This window comes from Tilletiaria anomala, assembly GCF_000711695.1.
Source record: "Tilletiaria anomala UBC 951 chromosome Unknown K437scaffold_20, whole genome shotgun sequence".
In the NCBI taxonomy this organism is placed as follows: domain Eukaryota; kingdom Fungi; phylum Basidiomycota; class Exobasidiomycetes; order Georgefischeriales; family Tilletiariaceae; genus Tilletiaria; species Tilletiaria anomala.
The window spans coordinates 58654-77870 of NW_013547002.1; the positions used below are offsets into that span (position 1 = coordinate 58654).

The following is a 19217-nucleotide window of genomic DNA, read 5'->3' on the forward strand; positions in this document are numbered from 1 at the left end:
GAACGAATCGCCGACGATGCATCTCGGCGCACCGACGCCGAGTTCACCGCCGATGATGGAAAATATCATCTGGCTGCTTTGCAGTTGGAAGCTGAGCGCGTGGGATGGACACGGGATAGTCGGTGCCGCCAAAGGTGAACGTGATCTTGGGCGGCGTGGACGGGTCGTACAGCCCGTACACCTATCCGTCCTGCTCGATGATCCGCAGACCTGCTTCCTTGACGTTCGCCCTGGCGTGCGCTGGGGGAACGAGGACGATCGTCATGCCTACGCGTGTGTCGCGTAAGCACATGTCTGGGGAGGGGCGCCTCAAGGATGTGAAGCTATCGACGCTACAACGCACCAGCGCCTTAATGTCAGCGATGCACCGTTTCGCTGTTCCTTGTACAGCCCTTCCCCACCCCGCCACGCCACTCATGAGGAGCTCGCCGGACTTGGTCCGTCAGAGTGAGGTCTCCAATGCTGTTGGCAGGGGTGCCATCTGCAACGGGCGCATCCGCCTCGGGGGTGCGCGGGCTTGCTCTTCTTAAAGAGGCCTGGCACCACGGCGGACAGCGGCTTTGGCTTCGAACCGGGCTCGAACAAGTCGACTTGGCTGACGAAGCCCTTGTGGCGGCACGCGCCTGCGCGATCAGCAGACCATCCATCGATTTGGCGCTCTTGGCAGTCGCGATCGCGACGGCCAGCTTGGGCTCGCGGCGCTTGAGGGCGACCTGGATGGACGTCTTTTGGACGGTGTGGGAGCGGGGAGGCAAGTAGATGGCTATGGCAAATGAGCAGAAAAGGCGTGCTATGCACATATATAGAGATAGATAAGATATAATCAGATATTCAGGAGGGCCAACTCAACCCGGCTGGTGTGCGCATACATATATCATCGCGTTCATTTCCGCCAGCCGGCAATCCATCCTATAGAAGCGACTACAAGCGCAAAAAAGGAAAAAGAAGTTACAAGGGCGAAATAGGTGGGACAGGTATCAAACACGGGGCAAAGTGTACGATCCGTGGTGGGGTGGGGTGCGAATAGATCCCCAAGGGGAGGAAGGCAGAGCGCATCGTAATCTGCTGCAACGGGGGAGATAGCTGATGCGCACCCGGAGCTGGCTTGTCGTGTGTCGAGTCGTCAATAGATAAAAAGGAAGCGAGCGAGAGAAATGGAGAAAATTGTACATACAGAACGTTTACGATACGATTGTCCCGTGTCTTTTTTGGCTGACGGTGCATGCCCAGCGCGGGAGCGCAGACTATCATCAGAAGCGGAGGAACTTCGGCCAGGCTAGATGCTCGCCTGTGCCGCCGTGTTCTCTATCCTCCTCCGCCTCCGCCTCCCTAGCCGTGTCTGCAGCGCCCGCAACGTCGTTTTCGGGGTCCGCATCGGGATTCGCAAACCGCAGGCGCGACCCGCTGCCCTGCGTCACGTCAGACCTCGCGGTGCGCGCATGCGCACCCAGAGTCTCCTGCGCCTGCTGCGCGCGCTCGGACGCCGTAGCGACGCGCGGCGACGGCCGCCATGTCGACGACGTTGACGAGCTCGCCTGCGCCTGCTGTCCACCGATCTCGCGCAGGGAGGGCGACGAGACAGACGTGCTCAGTGCTGGTGCCACCATGCGTGCCGTACCGACGCTCAGTCCGCGCGGACCTGACAGCAGGCGCGGCCGCGTCGACGTCGTGTCGGCGCCGCCAAGGAGCACGCTGGCGCTGAGCTCCGCTTCACGGGTTGCCTGCCGCGTGACGGCGTCCCCGAGCGATCGGCTGGGGTAGTGGCCATGCTGGCAATCTGCGAATGCGTCGTTCGCTTCTTCGTGACCCTCGTAGACATTGCTCAGACGCGTATTGTCAACACTGTTGCTGCGCGGTCGTTTCTTGCTTGAGCTCGAACCCATGCTGCCATGCTCGCTACTCTCGCCCGCGGTCGCACGGCTGCTAGTCGCATCGCTCTCTAGACTGTAGTGGTCGGGTTGCAGTGCTGAGCGCGTCAAGCCGCTGTTCCGCCCAGCGCCGCGGGTAGGCCCGCTGGGGCTGTAGCTGGCTGCACCCGTGCTTATGCTACCGTCGCCGTCGCTCAAGTAAGAGCGGAGTGAGCGCTGATGCGCAGCACTGCCCCGGCTGCTCGACGCCTGTGCGCTGCGGCTGGCGCTGCCAGAGCGGGAAACAGCGGCCTCGGATGAGCTGCCGAGGTAGCCGCTGCGCGCATTGCTACCCGAGCTTGACTGCGTGCCGTCCAGCACGGGAAGCGGGGCGGCAACAAGCGCTGCGCTGCCTCCGCTCTCATGACTTACGATGGAACCCGTCTGGTGCAACGAGCCTGACCTATCACCGTTGGACATTGAATGCACGCTAGCCTGCTGGCTGCGTGCCTCTGGCAGTGATTTGCGCATTGTCTGGGACGACTGGGGCGCACTGCCCGTCAAGGTGCGCCAGCCTGCTGCAAGGCCGCCAAAGAATCCAACGGCACCGCTCACGGCTGGCTCCTCGCCGCTCCTTCCAGAACCGGTGGGTCCGAATGTATCTCGCGACGGCCGGCCGAATTCGGAATCGTGGGTGCGATCATGCTGGTCGGTCTGCGTTGGCTGCATGCTTTGCGTGTGCATCGACAGGGTCCGGGGATTGGACGACGACGGCGCGGGACCCGAAGGCGAGGTCATCGAGCTGCGCTCACCAAACTCGCCGACGCTGGCGATCGTCGCGAGGCGGCCGTGGCCTTCCGCAGAGCCGGGTGCGCTGCTCTTTCCGGCGCTCGGCCGCGCAGCGTTGGGGCCGAGCAATGGAGTATTGGAGCTGAGGAAGCGAGAGTGGCGCGTCCCGTCACTGGCGAAACCCTCATGCGCGCCGTTGGAGGAGTCTTTCGGGTAGTAGCCGCGCGAGTAGGTGCTGCCGCTGCTGTCGCGGTGGCCAGCGGCGAGCTGCCCGAGTGCAAAGCCGCCAGCGGCACTGGCGCCGGCCGTGGCAGCAGCACTGGTATGCTTATCCTGCGAGTAGCCGGACTCACTGTCGCCTTTGGGAGCGAGGCCAGCGAGTTCGCTGATGTCGCCGGAGCCAAAGCGGCCCTCAAACTGTGGCAGTGAGGCGTTGTCTTCCGGAGCAGCCGGTGCGACGTTTTGCAGGCCGCGCGGTGCGCGCGGCGGCGGGGGGAGGCTGGTGTTCGAGCGCGAGTTGCGGCTGCTGACCGGCGAGTCATTCACGGAGCCCATGTGTGCGGCGCTGCTGTTGTGGCTGTGTGCGGACGAAGTCCAGTTGTCACCACTAATGGGACGGTGGTGGTCGCTTCCGGAGCCGTTGGAGCCGGTCCATTGCTGTTGGTAAATGCCGTACAGCATGGCTCCGCCCGCAGCTGCACCTGCATCGGCGGCCAGCGCTGGATCGTACGGTCCGCGGAAAGTACCTGCCGAGTACGGATTTGGGGCGTACGCCATCTCGGGCAGGGAGTGGCGACCGTAGTGGTGCTCGCCCGCGTCGTCCATCAAGCCGTGTTTCTCGGCTACCTCGTCGCTGATCGGCTGCGCGTCCGGGTCAAAGTCATCATGGTCGCGCTCGGCGACGTCTTCGTACGTGTACGTCGGCACGGGCTTGCGGCGGCTCGCCTTGCGCCCCAGCGCGCTGGCCAGCGCGCCGACACCGACTGCGCTCGCAACGCCAGCAGCGGCGATGCGGCCCGTGAAGCTTGTCGGCCGCGCGCTTTTGCTGCCGCCCCCGTTGCCGTTGGACGCATGCGGGATGTTGTGCACGCCGTCCGCGAACGGATCTGCGGCGCTGTGTCCGTGTCCGTGGCCATGGCGTTCGTGTGACTGCACGCCGCCGACAATGTGGAAGCCACTGTTGTTGCTGCGGTCCGTCAGCTGGTCTTCCTCCCACTCGCAGCTCCCGAGGCTGCCGCGCCCGCCTCTGACCGCAGCAGCAGTAAGTCTACCGCTTCCGGTCGTCGCTGCACCGAGGGCTGCATACAGGCCTTTTGCACCAGCGCGGCCGAACCGTCGGAAGAAGCCATTCCGGCCGCCGGACGCTGGACCGGCTTGGCCAGCAGCCATGGCGCCTTCAGGTTCCTTCTCCGCATACAGCCTCGCGACGCTCATGTACCGGTCGCGCTCGGTGTACGCGGCGCGTTTCCGACGGCGGCGCGCGCAGCAGAACGCCAGCAGAACGAGGAGCACAAGCAGCACGAGCACGCCAATGGCGATACCGGCGATCTGGCCTCTGGACAGCATTTTGCTGCCAGGCAGGCCGTCGGCACTGACGCTGCCCGCACCGCTGGCGCTGGTGGGCGAGCTTTGTGGTTGGTTGCTGCTGATGATCGCAGTGCCCGGAATCGAGGTCGCGCTGCTTGGCGGGGCGGTCGACAAGCCAGTGTCAAGCGTGAAGGTGCTGCCCGAGGGCTCGGTCGCGAGCGTGTACAAGGAGCCTGCAATGACCGTGACGCTGGCAGTTTGGTACGGTACGCTTGCGCCGCTAAAGACCGTGACGCCTGATGCGGCGTGTTGGCCTTCGGTAATTGCCTCTGCGGATGCTGTTGGAATGACGCCAGTGATACTTTCGGTGAAGACTGCTGGCTGCACGGAGGCATTTCCGTTCGGAGTAAAGGGCGTCGGGTCGCTGCCGGCCGGTTGAGCACCGTTGCCATCTTGGCCATTCCCTGAGCCAGAACCATTGCCTTTACCTTGACCGGCACCTGATCCGGTGCTTGTTCCTCCTGCCCCGTTACCACTGTCGTTTCCATTGCCAGTACCGTTACCGTTGCCCACCCCTCCGTGCTCTGGCGCTTGCCCTTGTCCAGGGCTGCCTGTCGGCTGCGGGTTCTGTGTTGGCTGCCCCTGTCCCTGGCTGTGCACACTGGCCTGGTTAGCTGTGGTGAAGAGGGTGCCGAGCGGCGGGGGTGGGCTGGGGCCGTCGTACAGCAGGGGCACGTAGTGAATGCTGAACTGCGTGCTCGTCTTCACCTCGGTGGTGGTGATGAGCGACTGCGTCGGTGCGCGCGTGCCGCTCGGGTAGTAGATAACGCGGGTATGGGTCACCAGCTCGGTGTATGTTGCCGTCGCGACAGGCGAGTAAGAGAGCCAGGGAGGCAGGACCTGCGCCGTCAGCCCCGGTCCAGTCGGCGGACCGGGGAGCGTGACGCCACTGCGGTCGTCTACCATGGCTATGCGTCGCTACGAAACGGTGGCATTCAAGGATTCCGCTGGATCGGGGTCCGTGCATGAGTTTGATGGGCCCGTACGAAAGGGGAAAGTATTGCAGGAACTCACAGAGCAGCGCGTGATGCCTGGATGGGGTGTGGCCCTATTAGAAAGGAATCGTTCGCTTTCTGCTTCTCGTTCTGGATGTGCCGGAGGTCTGTCCGACTTGTCTACGCAAGGGTGCCTAGATTCTCTGTCTTCTCTTGGTAGTCGGCGTGCAGTTGGTATATTTGCTTTCCTTCCAACTCCTTGACCAAGCCAGGAGGTGTTGGATCCATCCGCGTCAGCATGCCACACGGGGTCAGGCTTCGATCAGCCAGGCTTCCAGAAATGCCTGCGCCGCCTGCGTCTGCCCCACCGAAAAAAAGGAATGGCGATAGGAATCAACGAGCAACGAAGAAATGCTTGGTGTCACTGCCAGCCGCGACGGAAAGAAGAGAAAAGGCGGTTGCGTCCGCTTGGTGGGATGCTAGGTATGGGCACATTGTACCGTACCATCTGTTCCCAAAGAGGCAATGCAACATGACCATGCTAGGAAATGTATGATTTTTTGATAGGGGTTGGGCGGCAGCCCGACACGGCACTGCGCCGTTTTCTCCGCTCTTCGTCATCGGTGCATGGAGCCTGCCGGCACTGGACCAGCCTGGAACGTCCGAGAGCGGCGCCAAGGTCCACACCGCCATTACGGCACATCAGCAGCGTTGTAGATTTTCATTCACCAAAAGCCCCTGCCTTCACCACGTGTACTTTTTTCTGCAGCGGCTCTCGGCCCCATGTTGAATCTTATCATGCAGAACAGAGATGCACGTAGATTCCAGAGGCGCCAGACTGGCGTGTAAAGCTTCTTTCAGGACACGGACCGAGCGAGCGAGCGGCAGTTCTCTCGCAAGCCGGCAGTGGAGACATGGATCACGTGATCATGGACGATAGATTGCACCGCCCAGCACCACGACCCAGATGCTCAAGTCACCGTCACCACGCAAGGCAAGATGGCAGGGCACGCGACGCGTCTTTCACAGGGTCTGCGGGCTGCAACTCTGCCAGCACATATGTGCATGAGGTTTTTCTGCAGCCAACTCCTCCACGCTCTTTGCCATGTAGCGCAAACAACCGTCCGCCTGCCTGCGAGAGGATATCCATGTCCGTACACGTCGACTGCCGTATGCACGAAGCCTAGCAGCTGGCAATCCCTTCTTCAGGCCACGTTGGGAAAAAACATCCCACAGTCCAGTACATGACTCCACAATAGCCTACAGGATGGAGAGAACCGCTGTCCTTGTCGCCTACCTGTCTGCCTTGCCAATCTCGCTGCTTTCGCTCAGCATTGCCATTTCTCTGACCGGGCCCCAAACTGCGTGCTTCGCATGCGCACACTTCAGGAACTTCTCCGAAGCATGCCTAGGCGAGCTACTGCATGAAAACATTCACGGCTGCGAACGCTCATCCGCCCCATACGTAGCGCTAGCGCGCTCTTCATTACACCCCTCCCATAAGTTCTGCCAGCCCGTCTCCAATTACGGTTTACCTTTTGCATGACAAGCCTCGCGGGCTTGTTAGCTTTCAACGCCACATGTCTTCGCAATGAGTCCTTCCACCGATCGATTCTGTCGCAATCATGCTGTGCTATCTTCATGTCACCCCAACCCTTCTTTCTTGCATCGCCTTTGCGCCTATAGGTCTTGACGATCGGCTGCATGAGCTGCATTCGCTCTATTCCGTGAAGGTTGTGAATGTTGGCACGCGACCCCACTTCCCTCCATTGCCAAGCGATTCATTTCGTAGCGGAGGCGCCACTCTCTGCCTCTTCCAACGGCATTGACGATACCCCTCGCCATGAGCGTTGGAGGCTGGGAAAACTCTGGCATCCACCGATACTTTCCTGATTTGCAGCTCATTCGCCCACGACCATTCGCCGACATGCATTTTGATTCGCTTTCATTTTGATGCCCACATCTCTTGCTTGGCGCTTTTCTCCTCGCTTTCGGCGGAGGCGCCGGCCGCATTCATCATAGAGCCTCAGTATGGAAAAAGCACAAAGCGCTATGGAGAGACCGAGAGCATAGAGCCTGAAGAGAACCAGGCGTCAAGCAGCATGAAGCATAGGTCTGAGACCCGAGAGGCGTTGGATTCGAGCCAGATTCAGCGCGGGGAGGAAGAGGCGTCTCAGTGATGGCGGTGACACTAGGAGTCAATTTTGTCGCGAGAATAAGTGTTAATTCAACCGTTGTTTCTGTATGGTGACGAGGTTTGGGGCAACCCAATGGCAAAAAACCCGCATCTTGCGAGTGAAACACCGAAAGCTCGTCAATGCTTGTTGAATTTGCCAAATACCGTGAGGACCGATTGAACCAAAGAGAACCGTCCATCAGCTGATGATGAAGACATTTAAGTGCATGTTCTCGGGGGGCATCAAGCTTTAAAACATGAAGAAAGCACCACAGGCACAAGTCACAAGGGATGGTCGTTGTGGAGCACATTCCTTTTTTCCCGTCAAAGCTCCTCACATTGACGAAAAACCAAAAGCTTTGGGGTTAATACTTCATTTCGCGACAATACGAAAGTCATGACCGATATGGGATGTTCAGACACCTTCTATGATATTCTTCCTCGGGCTGTGTTCCGAGTTCCGCCAATTTTTTTGCCAGCTGCAGCAGCCTAAGCCTTGAGTCGTGCTGGTTGCTTTGCTCCAGGTTGGACGGCTTCAAAGCTTTACTTTGTACATGCGCAATCGACTGGGCAGGCGCGCGAGCTCCCAGGCGCATCTGTTGGGCTCCACCTGTGCAGTTTTGCCTATTAGAGTAAGCTCAAGGAGGAAGCAGGTGGCCCTCACCATAGCTCGCTTCATTCCTGTGCCGCTGCTCCCCCCCTCAATCATCACCATGGGTCTCTCAGAGCGACGCAACAAACAGCGTCTCGTCGGCGCCGCTTCGGGTCGCAACACCAGCTGGGCATCTGATGTGTCCCTTCCCGGCCAGCGCCTACTGGCCGGCATGGGCTGGTCCGCTGGTCGAGGACTTGGGTCGAGCGCGCGCGACGGCACCAGCAGCGCGTCGAGCATTGCCGTCAAGTTCAAGATGGACAACAAGGGCATCGGCGTAGACCGCGCCGAGCGCGATGCCAGGGCCAAGGCCAAGGAGGCCGGTGGCAGCGGTGCGCTCGACGCATGGGCGACCCAGGGCGCCAGGGACTTTGGCAGCTTGCTCGAGAGACTCAACGCTGCCGCTTCAAGTGCGGAAGCCAGCGGCAGCTCGACCCCCGCCCCGCAAGAAGCGGACGCGGCATCCTCTTTGAATTCGGCTGTCGCGTCATCCTCGGCCTCCTCCACCCCTGCACCTCTTGATGAGAAAGCAGCCAAGCGTGCGCGCAAAGAAGCGCGGCGATTGGAGAAGGAGGCCAAAAAGGCTGACAAGAAGCGGGAATCGGACGCCGAAGGCCTCGAAGGAACAGACAAATCAAAGAAGCAGAAGAACAAAGGCAGCAAGAAGTCCAAAGTAACGGAAGATGGCTCCGCAGCCGGGACCGCTGTTGCAGCTGCCATAGAAGCCGTAGCGGTGCCGACGAGCGCGGCCGCATCAACTGTCATCCCGGGTCGACTGGCGTGAGTGTGGTGTGCTTCTCCATTGTGTCTCCCCTCGCATTCTGTACCCTCAACGCTGACCCTTGGTATAAACGTGATCGAGCAGGCACCGCGTGCGTTATCTCCGGGCAAAGCGGCAAGTCGCGTCGTCGGGGGAAGCGCAATTGAACGAAATCTTTGGCATATCCTCCGCCTCATCTGCGACGGCCTCGCCTGCGCCGCCTGAACGACCGCCCCGAATGGCGCCTGGCCCAGCGGGATCGAGCGTACAGGTCATGCTCAAGCAACCGCCTCCGACAGTGCGAGAGCAGGCCGCAGACGACGATGAGGAAAGTACGGATGACGAGGTAGGCAAAGAGGAGGGGAAACTCAAGAAGGGCAAGAAGAAAGCTCAAGGAGATGACGACCCGTCGTCCGTATCTTCTGGCAAGAAGGACAAGAAGCGGAAGCGAGGCATGCAGGTTGAAGATGACGAAGACGCAGGGGGAAATGCCGGCGCCGGGGAGGAGGGCAGGAAGAAGAGCAAGGAAAAGAGGAAGAAGGCCAAGGTCACTTCCTCGTCGGATGCCGGTACACTTCCTCCAGTAGAAAACCAAGCAACCGCTTCGGACCCGTCACTCGATCCCTCGCAGAGCAATCTCCGCATCAGCTCGCAGGGAGTTTTCGAATACCTCTCCAACCGTCTCATCTTGCGCAAAGCCGCCGTCATGCGGGCGCGAAAGCAGCGTGACCAGGGTGTGTGGGATCGGGTCGCTGCTATCGGCGCGTGACGGTCAGCGGTGTATGAACAGCAGATATTTGTCGCGTGCGCGCAAGTTACACAGCCTTGCATTGATATGTGATTTTGCTTGCTACATTGGCCCCGTCTTCACTGCGTCTTGGCCGCCCGCGCCTTCTTTGCCTCTGCGCGTTTCTTGATGGCCAACTGCATCTTGCGGCTCTGGCTGAACATGACGCTTTGCGGCACAATGTAGCTGATGGCCCAATCCAGCAGAGCATGCGCCGGCCACGGTGTGTTGTTGTGGAGCCGGCCGACTGCACCGCCTTGCTTTCCGACGCTGGCGAGCGCCTTGGCGACGTACGCCTTGGGTGTCGGCACCATTGCGCTCGGGCGTCGGATCTTGGACATGGCAGAGACAACAAAGTACGTGTTAAGCAGCTGCACCGTGACGCCCTTTGAGCGCACTTCCTCCGCCACCGCTTGCGTCCAGCCAATGAGGAACGCTTTGCTGCCCGAGTATGTCGCAAGCAGCGGCGTGGGGAAGGCACCGGCAAAGGAGCCCATGTTCAAAATGAGGCCACGCTTGCGCCCAATCATGCCTGGCAGGACGATCCGAGTGACTCGTAGCGTGGCATTGACGTTAATCTCGACAATGCTCTCCATCTCCTCTTCAGACGTCTCATGGAAGTAAACGGCCGAGTCGTGCGACTTGCCGACATTGTTAATGAGCACACCGATGTCAAGACCGGAGAGCGCACGCTTGAGGTCGTCGTACGCCTTGACGTCCGCAGCAGAGAAGTCGATCGCTTGCACCTTAGTCTTAATGCCCGGTGAGGCGGATTCGATCTCTCCTGCTACCTTGTCGAGCTTGTCCGGAGTACGCGAGGCAAGGAAGATGTTGAAACCCTTCTTGGCCAGCTGCAGTGCAAATTCGCGGCCAATCCCGTCCGTAGCACCCGTTACGACTGCCCAGGTGCCGTTGGGTGCATTCTTGACCTTGAATGAAGCTACGGGCTTGCCTGGTACCACGTACACGTTCAGCAGCACACGAATGAAGCGGCACAGCGAGATCAGGATCGAGATACCGCCCACGATGGCCAGGATGAGCAGCGGCAGTGGGAGTGTAAGCCAGTCGTCTGCAGCCAAGGATTTGAAAGATGAGGAAGCACGTGAGCACGACGTCATCAACAGCCAACCCTCAGCTACTCCGAACACGTACCGACTCGCAAGCCGAGCGGCTGCAGCAGGGAATCGAATTGGCGAAGGTGACCGCTCATCTTCACGTCTCGAACACCTTGATCTGACAGGAATACAGACCGATTCGGCGCTATGGTTAATGAAAGAGCTAAAGTGTGCTTGAATTGAGGTCAGATTCTGAATATATCTACTAGTTTAGACAGAAATGGTTGTGTTGGGGCGGCAAGCGGAAGCAAGAAGAAGTGAGCCTCGAGTGTGAGATGCGTCACGCTTCGACTTGTTGAGCTTGCACTCTCCTCCATCTGACATCTCAAAGGGAGCACACGTACCGCAGGGCGAATCGGTTGCAGGCGCAGACCATCGTGAACAACCTCCTCAGGCCGCAGAAGAGAACGCGCCTAGTAGAAAGAAGCGTGCCATCACCGAGCCCTAAATCATCCCACTTGCAAGGCCTTTCGCAGGGTCAGTAGAGAGCGGGTCAAAGCCATGCTACCGCTAACGCTGCTGAATGCAGCGCAGTGCAAACCGATGGTGAGTGATAAAAGCTGCAGAGCTGCTTGCAGGTTTGACGGAGAAGATGCACCGCTGCGAGCCAGGGTGTTCTGACGGGATTCTTCACCTTTGAAACAGCTCGTTGAGCTTAAGAATGGCGAAACCTTCAATGGCCACTTGATCGCGTGCGACAACTTCATGAACCTCACATTACGAGAGGTCTACCAAACAAGCGCCGTGAGTCTACGCGGATCCAGTTCCGGCTCGATGAGCCGAAATCTTCAGTATTCTGAGCAAACGGATACCAAGTGTCCCTTGCGCTCCTAGCGCAAGCGCTGGAGCATCACAACTCACCCGGCCCTTGTTGTCCTTTCGCAGGATGGAGAGCGGTTCTGGAAGCTTCCGGAATGCTACATCCGCGGCTCAACGGTGAGCTCCTTTGGCCCTTTTGAGAAGTGGCTGCTGTTGTGCTCACCACAAATGGGTTCAAATCTCTCGCTGCCATCAACACCTCGCCCTCCTTTTTCACATGCATGACCTCCTGTTCACGTTCGCCTGAATGTGCAATCGTACCTATGGCATCAGATCAAGTACTGCCGGATCGCTGATTCAGTCATCGACACCGTCAAGGAACAGGAGGAAGCGGCGCGCAAGCAAAGACAAGCGCAAGGCTATGGGCATGGGCACGGCCGCGGTGGACAGGGGCGAGGCTCTGGTCCGGGACGAGGTGGACCTGGAGGTAGGGGTGGAGGACCACCAGGTCGAGGCGTGAGTGGCGCAGGACGAGCACCAAGAGGCAGGGGGCGAGCATAATATGTCGAGGGTACATGCTTTGGTTTCATGTAAGATAGGAGGCGTACTACAGTCGACCCCAACGTTAGTCAGATATTCTTCAGCTGCACCGTCGCAACCACACTTCGCTATGTTGATGATTGCATATATTGCAAATTTTGATGATGGGAACATACGGGATGCACATGGAGCCCCAAGGGTGTGCGATGATAAGACACAAAGAGTCATCCAGCTGGAGCCGTTGAGCATGTGCAAAGGTATCTTCAAGAAGCATTTCAAAATGCAACCCAACCCAGCGGCCCTCCTTTCTGGTGCTGCGACCCAGGAGGGTGCGGAAGCGCCTACTTGCGCTGAGTCAGTGGATGGTGAAGCTGCGGTCAAAGCAACGCCTCGACCTTCTCCATGAGACGCTCCCGAGGTGTCTTGATACCTTCGCCCTCCATTGTCTTTGTCATGGCCTCGATCCGTTCCTTTGGAAGGCCCGACCCGACAAGCATGTCTGTCGCACACAGAGGGGTTGTCAGCCTTCCACTCCACATGCGCATGCGGGAGCACAGACTCACTTGCGGCGAACGCGTAGGCGTTCGGCACATCGATGCTCGTGTCATCGAGATAGTCGACGTGGTCTTTGAAGCCTTTGACAATCATGTCATCGTCCACGATGTCAGCTGACTTCAATGCGCCAAACAACTGAGCGACCAGCTGTACGACGGCATCGTTCTTATCCATGGCTGCCGCGGCGATCGCCTTGATAAAGTCCGGCCGGCGGCTCACGGGAAGTGCCTATCCGTAAATGGGTTCCATCAGTAAGGGCGAAGGAACGACGAGAGGAGTGAAGGCAACGCACCTCGATAGAGCTCTTTCCCTCCTCGATGTTCTTGACTTCAAGGAACTCCTTGACATTGTTGTCAATTTTTGTCTTCGCCTGTTCGTCGCTAATTTCTGCAATCGCCAACTCTTCTTCCTCATCCTCTCCCTCTTCAGCCTCCTCATCAGCTCCCTCGGGTTCCTTTTCGTCATCGCCAGGGAGGGGTTTGGTGCGGGGCTGCAGCTTGAGCTTGGGACGCTGCGGCTCCTCCGGTTCGGCGTCCTTGCTGAGCAAAGCGAAGCTATGCGAGTGGAAATGGGGTCAGCCTTGGCCATCTGCACCTCAACGGGATAGAGTCCGTTCCTCACATATTGGAAGATGAATTGGTGCGTGTCGGAGGGTTGCTACCTTCTTCTGACCCAGTGCCTTTGCCGCCTTTCTTAGAGAAGACGCTCTGAGGGCCAGAGCCAATGTTGGTCGGCCCTCCGCGGTTGATCCCCTTGCCAAACTTGGATAGGTCAGTTGGTCGCAACATAGGCGGCGGGGCTTGACCGATGGTGTTCCAGCCATCAGGGCTGTCTCGCGTCTGGCCTCTGCGCGACCCACCGCGCGACATGGGCCCGCCTCGCGCTGCGCGCAAGGCGGCTTCGCGATCTTGTTCGATCTTCTGCTTGGCAGCCTGCGAAAGTCCAGGATGAGCTATGAGCGATTTTCTGACAACCCAACCCTGTCCGTCACTCACTTCCCGGTGAACGTCTGCGATCGTCTTAGGGCCGCTGTTGTCGTGTCTCGGAACCCAGTTCGCTTTTCGGAGCTCGATGATATCCTAGACCCGAGCAAAAGAAGTTTGCTTCAGCGAAAGGCTTGACTCGCACTTGTTGAGCCTACTCACCAAAATCATGAATCTAATTCTCGAATTGAGTTTCGGGTTGGACGCCATTGTTGTCATGCGGTCAAAGTAAATCTCCATAAGGGGACGGCCCCTTTCGTGCCCATCGAGCAGCTTGCCCACGGTGGTGAGCAACTTGCAAACAGATTCGATGTCTTCCTCTTCAGGCTCTTCCACGTCATGCAGCAATTGCTTGACGCACACATGCATGATCCTGTCTGAAATCATGCTGAGCTTGAAGAGCTCACCAATGAAGCGAACAAGACCAAGACCCCTTCGCTTTGCCTTCTGTGCCGCGTAGTACTCGTCTGAGAGCAACTCGGCCTCTTTGTTTTCAGGGGCCACGTCGCCTTTTTCTTCGGCTTCCTTGGCCTCCCCTTCTGACTTCTCGTTGCTCTCCTTCTTCGCACGATCGTCCGCCTCTTTGCTCTTGGCAGCAGCTGCCGTAGCGTCACGGTGCGCCCACCCACGCTCGAAATCCTCTTGGCACCTGTTCAGAAGATACTTGCGGAACAATGCACCACCAGACACCGGAGTACCGTCGGGTAAAGTGAGGTTGACATCCTTGACCTCTGGTTTGAGCTCCGATTGCAGAGTTGCGCAGAGCTTGGCGTACATTGTGGAGAAGGCAGCTTCGTCCGTGGCCTTTTCGAAGATGAGTGCAATGACCTGTCGCAAAGTCCGCCCGTCGGTCTCGTCGACTGACTTGTTGGCCCACGCCAGAATCTGACCAGCGATGGAATCAAAGTTGTCGAGAGTGAGCTTGTTCAGCAGCGCTTTGACCTTCCTCTGCACCATTTCGGGCGAGTCTGCTTTGAGCCCTGCACCCTTTCCGGTCTGGACTTGCGGCGCCCAGCGGTTGGCCGATTTCTCCAGAGGCATGACTTCAGACAGAAGAATCGTCGGACCACCCTTCTCTGGTGGGTTGTATGGACCACGCCCTGGAGCGCCGTCCGGCTTGCGGCCGCCTCGCTTGCTGCTGGTGCGACCCATCATTTCGCGCGAAGGAATAGCGCCGCTGCCGCTACCACCACGTGAGAGCGGCTGCGTGCCCCGACCCATCTGGAAGGCGCCCATAGGCCCGCCAAAGTTGCCCATGCCGCTACCACGTGAACCAGCGGTTGACTGTGCAAATCGTTCCTCGCTGCTCTTGGCCGGGGGCTTACCGAAAGCGGAGCCGCCTCCGACACCGATCCCGAGACCTGTTGCTGGCCCACGTCCAGGAGCGGCACCGCCGCCGATGCCCGGAGCACGCTTGCCGAAGGTGGAACCACGGCCCGGTTCCATACCGATGTCACCCAATGGCGGCAACTCCCGTGGCTTCTCCTTGAAGACGCCCATGAACTGCAAGAGGAACTCGCGATCATATCGGAAGCGACCCTCGCCAGACTCGTCGTTGAGATCCGGCCGCGGTGACTTGATGGAGGATGGGTACTGCACCTTGCTTAGGTCCTCAATACGGTTCGCTGAGCCGAGAGCTTGAAGGGCGGCGGACATAGGTGTGTCGGAAGTAACGCCTTTGGGCGTGCTGGTGAGATCCAGCTTGTCTGGCCGCCGACGCTTCTCGAGCTCTGTAGTATCGAGCTTGATACTGCTCGAAGAGGGCTGCACTTGCGGCTTGGCCGGCAGGCTAGCAAAGCCAGGCGTGCCAGGTGTCCGTGGAGTGGGCGGGATACTGAGAAGTGGGGTCGAGGGGACGGACGAAGCTTCCCTGGCCATCCGCTCGACGTCAGCGACAGAGCTCTTGCCAACCCTACTTGCCATCTCGTCGAGGCTGGTGTCGATCGGCACAGGAGCTGGCCGCTTTGCCTTCTCTTCAGCATCCTTGGCTTCAGCTTGACTCTCTGCCGCCTCCTTGGCTTCGCGCTCCTCCCGTTCCGCCTGTGCCTTAGCAGCTACTTCTTCAGCCTTGCGCTTGGCTTCCGTAGCAGCCTTGCGCTCGTCCTCTTCCTTTTTGAGCCGCTCTTCCTCTTCGCGCTTACGTCGCTCTTCCGCTTCTTGCTGCTTGCGCTTCTTCTCTTCTTCCTCGAGCTTGGCTCGTTCTTCCTCCTCCTTCTTTTGCGCTGCCGCTGCCGCTTCCTCCTCTTCCTTTTTCTTGGCTGCAGCCTCCTCCTCTCGCTTCTTGCGCGCCTCTTCTTCCTCCTTCAGCTTCTTCTCATCCGACGCCTTCTTCAGCTCATTGACTGCCCGTATGAAGCTTTGCTGCGTCTGGATCTTGCTGGGAGCAGCAAACGACGTTACGCTCGGCGAAGGTGAAGGGGACGCCGGCGCTGCATCTGGTGTGGCGGGCTGGCCGGCAGGAGCGGACGGGGCGGTCAAGCCAGGCGTGCTGGGTCTCGAAGAAGAAGCTGTGGATGCGGCAGGCTTAGGATTGGCGACCTTGGCATTGACCACCTGGTTCGTGAGGGGGTCAACTATCTTGATCGCAGAATTCGCCCTTGGCAAGAACGCCGGTGCACCGGCACTGACACTGCTGATCGATGACTGCGCCGAATGGCTACCGGCGAATGAGCCGCTGGGCGTATGTATATGGCCCGGGCGAACTCCTGCAACGGATGGGAAGCCAGCTTGTTGAGGTGGAGGTGAAGCTAGACTTGCCATACTCGGTGCCGGCGACTGCGGAGGCCGCGCAGCACCACCTTGCTGTTGCGCAGCACCTCCAAGACCAGGTTGCCCTGCTCCTTGTGTGGCACCTACTGGCGGCCGCGGCGATGGTGGCGCCCAGTGCGCTGGGGATCCCGGGAACTGCTGTGGCTGCGGTGGCGGCGGTTGCTGCTGCTGCTGCATATATGGGTTATAGCCCGGGAACGGTTGAGGCATGGGGTACATCTGCATCATGCTCGGCGACCGTAGTCCGTTCGCGGAGCCACCATGGTACACCGCATAGCCGGCGTACTGCGGTGGCACGCCCTGAGCTGGACCTGCTTGCATGCGGCTACCGTACGGAGGTTGGCCACCGGAAGGATTTCGTTGACCCGGCTGGAAGTCCCGGCTCTGGCCGGGAGGTCGCAGAGCAGAGGGCTGACCGGCGGCGGCGACCGGCGGAGCGCCTGGCAAGCGCGAACTCGAAGAGAGATGTTGCTGTTGCGATGGTGGCGACCGCATGCTCGCGTTTGCGACGACGGGCGAGTTGCTAGCCGAAGGCAGACTGCTACCTGGAGTCGAAGCCGCGTCTGGAGTGGCAGCGGTAGAAGCTGCCGGTGTTGCTTGCGTACCCGACAGTGCAGAGGGCTGCTGAGAGGCGGGGTTCTGGAACAGCTTCTGGAAGTCCATCTTGGGCTTAGGAGCAGCAGGAGTAGTCGCATTCTCCTTAGTGCCGATCACCAGGCCCTTGTCCTTGCCTACGTTGGAAGTGCTCATCGCATTGACGGATCCGAATGCTGCAGGTTTGCCGATGTGCCCCGTCACCGGAGGCTGTGCGGGAGACACGGAAAGCGTGGCCTCGGCGTCTTGCACAGAGCCAAAGTTGATGCTAGCTGCTGCAGGTTGCCAAGTAAAAAGGCATTCAGCAATCATAAAAGGTAAGACCCTACAAACCGTTAACCGCCCTCACCAGTCCGAAGGGCAGTGTTCGCTGCCTTGGGGATGCTGACAGCCGACTGACCTCGCTGCTGCGCATCCGCTCCGTTCACCTCCCCTGGCTTGGCGAACACGCCATTGACGGCCGCCGAGCCATTCACCTGTGCCACCGAAGCGGAAGCGCCAGTGTTCGCTGTGCTTCCTGCCGCATCATTGCTAGAACCTGCTGCCACCACTACTGGCGCTGCCGTCTGCTTTGATTTGGCTGCTGCCGCTGCGTAGTTGAAGGGCTGAGGCTTGCTGCTTCCGGAATGAGAGGTGGTGGAGGCCTTGGCGGTCACGTTGCTGTTGGTGGGCGTGTCGCTACCGGTCTTGCTGCTCATCACTCTTGTCTTTAATCGTGAGGTGCTTGGGGGAAATGCTGATGCACGCTTCTGATGTGGAGGAGGCTACGATCGCTTAGAGATCGCTGATTGCGCGTGTGCTGCAAGCAGGAAGTAAACCCGTTCTCGAGACTTCCTCGCGTCTTTTCTTACGAGAACCTGCACCAGGCAAGTCCACGAGCTGCAATTCTGAGTGAAGAGGATGCCTGATCCTGTTCAGATTGACGAATGGGCGTATGCTCGAGAACAATGCCTTCCCTTTTATGGTTGCCGATTCTGGCGGGATCACGCGATCTTCTCGCGAGTAGAGCCTGTAGTGACTATGAGGCGAGTGCTGAACAACGAATCAAGAGCCTGGCACGCTGCACAAAAGAGGAGCTCACGAAAGGCTTCTGCCCTTTCAATGCTCATCCAAAACTAAGCCACGCAGACGAAGCTATCGACACGATGCTTTTTGCCTGGCAAGAGGGAGCGGGCAGAAGCAAAGCGCGCGCTTTTGATGCTGCGGCTTCCAACCTGGCCTCTCGATGCCGTGCCTTGACTTGAGCCGTGGCCGAGGCGATTCCTTTCGGTCGTCTGCTGCCGCTGTCGAACCAAAGTATCTGTTGGAGGTTAGAGGTCTCCTCTTCCTCCTGATATCGAGGAAGTTGGTGATGATGATGATGGAGATGCAAAGGAGCAAGGTGAACGAACAAGACCTTGATCTGGATGACCCAAAATTTTGTTGCCCACCCACCCCCTGCACGAGGAGTGAATACAGTGGGAGAAAGAGACCGGATGTATGCGACCATTCTCTCACTGGCCCAGTGCACGCCTCTCTCCTTCTCTTCACCCGCACCCAGCTGGTGGGCGTCCGGCGCCAGACACAGCCCACTGGGCAACAGGGCACAGAGAAGACTTCGATACAGTTTCTCCCCTTTCATGCGGAAAAGAAAGAGCTCCAAGGTTGAGGGAATTCGCTATTGCTGCTGCCCTGGACCGCTCTCGCCCACACCGCCACATCCACATCCATCACCATCACCCTCTCCCTATTCCTCGTCATCTGGAAGCTTTGCTGGTAAGGGGCTTCCTATATACATGTATACCAGACACCTTCCAGTCACCTCGTCACGACTAGCAGGCTCTTGATTGAGTGACCAGTCCGAATTGAGATATACACTGTCTATGGCATGAGAAGCGCAGTGAGCCATGCTCGAAAGTCGGATCAGGTCCACCGACCAAATGGCCGCTACGAGGCACAAGTTACTGCGTAGTGACTTCGAAGTGTTGCCTGAGTTGCTGGAACGTCCTTCCAAATGCACCAATTGCAACGTGGCAAGGAGAATCGACTTTCAACCCGCGGGGGCATCAGCATCACTGCAAGATCTCCGTGCCACTCAGCACGCTGCGTGCATATCGGCCGCGCCAATTGCATTCCAATGCGTCACATCATCCGCCTTGTGCAAATCGATTATGGATTCAATGATTCCATGATGTGCCCGGCCAATGAACCTCATTGAATTTCGTTCCGAAAGGCGAGCGAGGCACATATGATGAAGGACAGTGGCATATGACTCATAAGATCCTCCTCACGTCCCGAGCCGCGGCAGCCTCTAATGGCAGGCCTCCTGTAACATCGTCGTGAATGGACGACAAGGATGGATGATGAAATGTAGGATCCGGAAGAACCTG

The 19217-nt window shown here is 58.9% G+C and overlaps 7 protein-coding genes across 7 annotated transcripts; 3 read left to right on the forward strand and 4 right to left on the reverse strand.

The window, feature by feature from the left end:
* Positions 1–189: 189 nt before the first annotated feature.
* Positions 190–1025, reverse strand: K437DRAFT_73661 (uncharacterized protein). The gene has a single exon (XM_013388974.1). The coding sequence runs from the start codon at positions 798–800 to the stop codon at positions 357–359; it is 444 nt and encodes a 147-aa protein (XP_013244428.1). The 5' UTR covers positions 801–1025; the 3' UTR covers positions 190–356.
* Positions 1026–5326, reverse strand: K437DRAFT_73660 (uncharacterized protein). The gene is made up of 2 exons (XM_013388975.1): positions 5238–5326; positions 1026–5170 (listed from the first exon to the last, which is right to left on the reverse strand). Exon 2 carries the CDS (start codon positions 5127–5129, stop codon positions 1251–1253), a length of 3879 nt encoding a protein of 1292 aa, XP_013244429.1. The 5' UTR covers positions 5130–5170; positions 5238–5326; the 3' UTR covers positions 1026–1250.
* Positions 5327–7906: 2580 nt separating this feature from the next.
* Positions 7907–9600, forward strand: K437DRAFT_273171 (uncharacterized protein). Its single transcript, XM_013388976.1, has 2 exons — positions 7907–8766; positions 8852–9600. Exons 1-2 carry the CDS (start codon positions 8048–8050, stop codon positions 9513–9515), a joined length of 1383 nt encoding a protein of 460 aa, XP_013244430.1. The 5' UTR covers positions 7907–8047; the 3' UTR covers positions 9516–9600.
* On the reverse strand, positions 9531–10843 carry K437DRAFT_233725 (NAD(P)-binding protein). Its single transcript, XM_013388977.1, has 2 exons — positions 10686–10843; positions 9531–10602 (listed from the first exon to the last, which is right to left on the reverse strand). Exons 1-2 carry the CDS (start codon positions 10741–10743, stop codon positions 9614–9616), a joined length of 1047 nt encoding a protein of 348 aa, XP_013244431.1. The 5' UTR covers positions 10744–10843; the 3' UTR covers positions 9531–9613.
* Positions 10844–10958: 115 nt separating this feature from the next.
* On the forward strand, positions 10959–12039 carry K437DRAFT_255173 (Sm-like ribonucleoprotein). Its single transcript, XM_013388978.1, has 4 exons — positions 10959–11194; positions 11294–11392; positions 11534–11584; positions 11741–12039. Exons 1-4 carry the CDS (start codon positions 11150–11152, stop codon positions 11966–11968), a joined length of 423 nt encoding a protein of 140 aa, XP_013244432.1. The 5' UTR covers positions 10959–11149; the 3' UTR covers positions 11969–12039.
* A 35-nt stretch (positions 12040–12074) lies between these two features.
* Positions 12075–17660, reverse strand: K437DRAFT_73771 (uncharacterized protein). The gene is made up of 7 exons (XM_013388979.1): positions 17198–17660; positions 13648–17123; positions 13498–13581; positions 13124–13434; positions 12795–13056; positions 12511–12730; positions 12075–12446 (listed from the first exon to the last, which is right to left on the reverse strand). Exons 1-7 carry the CDS (start codon positions 17544–17546, stop codon positions 12325–12327), a joined length of 4824 nt encoding a protein of 1607 aa, XP_013244433.1. The 5' UTR covers positions 17547–17660; the 3' UTR covers positions 12075–12324.
* K437DRAFT_73766 (uncharacterized protein) lies at positions 17661–18125 on the forward strand. Its single transcript, XM_013388980.1, has one exon. It carries the CDS (start codon positions 17775–17777, stop codon positions 18090–18092), a length of 318 nt encoding a protein of 105 aa, XP_013244434.1. The 5' UTR covers positions 17661–17774; the 3' UTR covers positions 18093–18125.
* Positions 18126–19217: the final 1092 nt, after the last annotated feature.